Source organism: Astatotilapia calliptera, chromosome 22 (assembly GCF_964374335.1).
Source record: "Astatotilapia calliptera chromosome 22, fAstCal68.1, whole genome shotgun sequence".
Taxonomy (NCBI): domain Eukaryota; kingdom Metazoa; phylum Chordata; class Actinopteri; order Cichliformes; family Cichlidae; genus Astatotilapia; species Astatotilapia calliptera.
Window position 1 is genome coordinate 32,472,595 of NC_137442.1, and position 4,550 is coordinate 32,477,144.

The following is a 4,550-nucleotide window of genomic DNA, read 5'->3' on the forward strand; positions in this document are numbered from 1 at the left end:
GTCGCCAGCAAGCAGGAGAAAGAAAACTTTCCAGAAATAAAACGTCAGATGTCATTATTTATCATCTTAGATCTTACTTATTTATGAAGCAGAAACAGAATGAAATTCTCGGTTGAATTCATCCTGAATTATTTAATTTGAAATGGTTAATTCCATACAAAGCCCAGGCAGATCCCTCCTCTGTTCTGATAAATACTTTATCACTGCTACTAAATCGAAAACAGGATGAGCAGAAATATTGTTGGGGGGGTGAAGGAAAAAGACAACAGCTCTTCACTGTTTCTTGTTGTGCTTTATTTGTGAAATTTGTGGAGGTTCCTTTAATAATTAAAGTTGATGAAAACGCATTTTTTCTTAAAAAAAAAGTTATTTAGGCTAATGATAACTGCCTGATTTCTGTTTATTATAGCAATCTTTTCTATTTATTGCCTGCATGAAAAAGAAATCACCAGAGGGGATAAAGACGTGACACTTAGTTAAAATTACTTAAGAGCTTTTATGAAGCATTTTGCTTGTGGTGGATTTTCTTGCAGTCCCAGGTTGACAAAGTCAAAAGCCGTCTAATGAAAAGGGACGCATCGCTGATTGCAGCTATATCTGGAGCCGAGGTGGAAGTGGCATCGATTTAACAATTTAGCAGCACCCTCCTCTGTGTGTTTCCATTAGTCACGGCTGAATACCACTCACATTCCCCCTTTCTTTCCTTCAAAACACACACAAATACCCTGTCTGTGGCACACTCACACACACGCATCCAAAACTGCCGAGGTATATTCCCTTTCCCCTGAACTGGATTTATATCAGCTAACGTGATTCTACTATTGGTTCCAGACAGTGGGCAGCTAATGTAAGGGCACAGTCGGAGAACTTTGCCATGCTAAGTAACACGCCTTTTATTTCTGTGACTCAGTGCATGTGCAGGCTATCGTGCAAGTGTACAACACTGTATTTTTTCATGTGTGTGCATCATACAGCCTTGGAGCAGAGAAGTGTGCCGTGACAGTTGATCATTGATGTAGTTTGCAACAGTCTGTAACTTGTAAGAGAGCATTGGGGATATCAAATTGCCACATTAGGATCATACACCAATAACTGACCGTTCACTAAATTCCTTCAATAAAATAAACTATTTTCCAACCATAGCTTAGCAACTGTGACTATGCAGAGCGGGTCTGCCGGGCTTTGGATTTCCTGAAGCAGTGTGCATGGGCCTTTAGTAAAAGGAATGTCTTTTTTAAACCATTCTCTGAACGAGGAAAAACAGTGCAACGGGGGATGACACTGCCTTCACTTAAGCTTGTTAGCATGGCTCAGTCTGGATTGTGAGCTGGTAAAGATACTAAGATTTTACTCTAAGCATGACATTTTTACCCACTGTCTTCAAGCCCGCAAAAACAGTTGTTGAACTAGAACTGGCGGTCCTGCCTTAAAACAAAATGGAAACTTCAACAGGCAAACAGGGAGTGGCTCTTAGTGAACGGTCAGCTGATCAAGTCACACAGTCAAAATATCGACTTTCACATTAAGTCGAGTTTAAGTCAGTCTCTCCCAACGATGGCTTGTTGATGAACTACAAAGCTGAAGCAGACCGCCCAATTTCAAAGGACTGTCCAGGTGTTCTGCTCTCTATCGTAGCTTCGTTTAGGCCTTTCCATACCTCAGCCGGTTTGGGCTGTTGGAAAGGAGGGCCGTGGAAAACGCCATCCACCCATTCTCTGAGTGTGGCGACTGGAGATTCCTGTTGCCTTTCTGTCTTGGTGAGTGCCATGTTGGTCGGATACCCGGGTGACGAGGAAGTACCGGTTGATGACAGCATACATGGCGGGTACTCAGACTGCAAGCTGGCATCCAAAGACACAGCAGTGTGAGCGATGGACCAGATTTTGGGTTTGGCATGTGTGCTTCGAAGGTCTGCATTAAGATAGAAGGAGCTGCTTTGGTGCTGGACCGGTGTGAGTTTGGGGCAGTCAGGGGACAGTCTCTCTTTTCTGTGCAGTGTATCTGGGTTGTGTGCGAGATGCACGTGGGGTAGCTCTGTGTTTGGGTTCACTTCATTGTCCTCAGGTAGAAACTGTGGCTTTGGATCACAATCAGAAGCATCAGACTCCAGCAGATCGAAGTCCTCAAGATCACTCTGCAGGTCTGCGCACTGTTGCTCTGAGAAAAAAACAAACGACACCGACAGTAAAGAGTCTGTGCATAACAGTCAAAGCTCGGAAAACCATGAAACAAAGCAAACTTTGCTGGCAGACTGATTTAGGACTTGCATACCAGGAAGCTCCTTGTCACTTTTAAGTGGCTTCTCAGCTTCATCACTGTCATCTTCACAGCCTCGGTCATCTGAGCTTTTACAAGCCCGCGGTGACCACGTCACCTTGTTCTCCTTTTTCAATCTCCTGCGTGCATTTGCAAACCACGTAGACACCTGAGGGAAGGAAGGAGAAATCAGAAGCGAATTTAAAGTTAGAAAAGGAGGAGAAGGAAAGTCGAAATGTGGGAAAATGTACTATTTGTATGGAATTAGGAAAAGGTGAAAATCAGACACATTATCATGCAACAGAACCCAAAAATTTCCCGATAAACATCAAATATTTTACAAGAACCCACTTGCGTAAGCGTCATTCTGGTGATGATGGCAAGCATTATTTTCTCCCCCTTAGTGGGGTAGGGGTTCTTCTGGTGCTCCTGCAGCCAAGCCTTAAGGGTGCTGGTGGTCTCTCGGGTGGCGTTTTTACGACGCGAAGCGCCGTCTGAGCAGGAATAACTGAGCCAGATGATGAGAATCAAATAAACAGTTAGCTCATACCAAAAGTAAGTGAAAAACAGAGGGAAAGAAAACTCGATATTCGTAAGAATGTGGTATTATAAATTACAATTAAATTTGAGTAAATTACAATAAAACACTATAAATATAATAAATCTTATTATAGTATAACACTGACTCCATAAACCTGCTACAGACAGGTTTTTCCCATCATTCTGAAGTAAATGATAATGCTGACACAGATATTTTACAGTTATCATGTTAAAAATATGTTTTAATTTAAGAGCAGTGAAAACATTCTTGTTCACTTACCCATATCTGTCATAAGGATATTGTCCAAATGTGTATTCATAAGGATAATAGGCAGGAGTCTGAGATGTCCCCACATGCACAGATGCAGCTCCTTCTTTGTGATCTAGTGGCCCCTGAAAATATTGAAGAAATTAATGCCTAATCAAGGTTAAACAAACTTTTATTTATTTATGTGTTTTCAGAAATGTTCCTGCACAAGAGACAATCTTTACACGTTTTTACTGTAAGGGCAAAACGAATAAGAAAAAAAATCCGGAAGTGAACACTTTGAAATCCGAGAATTAAAGAGTTAGAAGTGAAGTGTGACACTCACTCTGGAATAGAGAGCGGCGTCCGTAGCGCAGGTGTTGTAATAGCTCTGGCTCTTGGGATAAGGGCCGCTGTAGACTCCGATGCCTGCTCCTGGGGTGAGCTGGTGGCCCGGTGAGCGCAGCACCGGGTGGGACGGGGGGGTTCCCGGCTCCAAGCAACCGGCCAGGGAGCCTGAAGTCATCAGAAACTAAGGAAAAATGTATGAAACGAACTCACTGATATCCATAAAGGAAAGGGAATCTGGTGTGTATAGAAACTCTCTTACGTACACTGGCGCTTTAAATGTCTCCTAACTTTCACAAAGGAGCAAATGTTTAATCTCGGTTATTTTCTCAAAAGCAAAACAAAAGCTGGAATAAAACAGCACCGATGTGCTGATTTTGTCACATTTTCTCCATTGTGGACTTGTTGATGGACTATTTTTTGACCAGTTAAAATCTATTTATCCTCCTTATTTAGCTCAGGCCCTCATCAATAACATCAAAGACAAAACAATATACTACCCGTACCTGTGGCGTGGTGGAGTAGGAGTATCCCAGCTGAGAGTAAGCCATGGTTCAAATGTGACCAAAGAGGAAATAAGTGGAGTGCAGATGTGGAGCGACTTCCAGCAGCATCCGTACCAAACGCAGATTTTAAAAAATTATTTTAAATTATTTTGCCCTGACACTAGTTCAGAGATACTTTCCGGTCAACTTTGCAGCTTTTTTTGTTTTTAATTAGAATTTCATCTACCATCTCGTCCAAAAGTGGACACGCGGACATTTACGCAGCGCTTTCATTTTACGCACAAGCGCTGACGGACTTTCGAAGTAACTTCTCGGCTTCACCCGCAGTTTCCACCTCATCCACCAGACTGCTCCTGCTCTTTAAAGTGTCCCTGCTCTCTTACAATCCAACGCCAGTTTGTGTGTGTGATCAAACCACGCATCTCTCCGTGATGCGCTCTTTGGTTTTTAAGGCGCGTCTGTCTGACGTCAGCCTGGACTCCGCGCGAGTGTGTGTGTGTGTGTGTGTGTGTGTGTGTGTGTGTGTGTGTGTGTGTGTGTGTGTAACTCGGTGTTCATATCAAGATGAAGAAACTCACTCCTAATTAATTCCCTCCCAGTTTCCTTTCGCCTCTTATCCAAGAGAACAGCTCTGCGCAGCGATGCTCCCGAGA

General features: G+C 43.0%; 1 protein-coding gene across 1 annotated transcript; it reads right to left on the bottom strand.

Annotated features, from left to right (window-relative positions):
* Positions 1-272: 272 nt before the first annotated feature.
* Positions 273-4,346, bottom strand: irx4b (iroquois homeobox 4b). Its single transcript, XM_026156351.2, has 6 exons — positions 3,898-4,346; positions 3,390-3,575; positions 3,077-3,189; positions 2,608-2,764; positions 2,272-2,425; positions 273-2,157 (listed from the first exon to the last, which is right to left on the bottom strand). The coding sequence occupies exons 1-6, from the start codon at positions 3,940-3,942 to the stop codon at positions 1,571-1,573; spliced, it is 1,242 nt and encodes a 413-aa protein (XP_026012136.2). The 5' UTR covers positions 3,943-4,346; the 3' UTR covers positions 273-1,570.
* Positions 4,347-4,550: the final 204 nt, after the last annotated feature.

Bases quoted from the DNA above. Each gene is read 5' to 3' on its own strand.
- irx4b (XM_026156351.2), bottom strand. From the start codon at position 3,942: ATGGCTTACTCTCAGCTGGGATACTCCTACTCCACCACGCCACAG. The intron at 2,426-2,607 runs GTGGGTTCTTGT...TCCTTCCCTCAG, and splicing joins CCAGAATGACGCTTACGCAA to GTGTCTACGTGGTTTGCAAA. The intron at 2,158-2,271 runs GTATGCAAGTCC...TTTTTTTCTCAG, and splicing joins AAGTGACAAGGAGCTTCCTG to AGCAACAGTGCGCAGACCTG.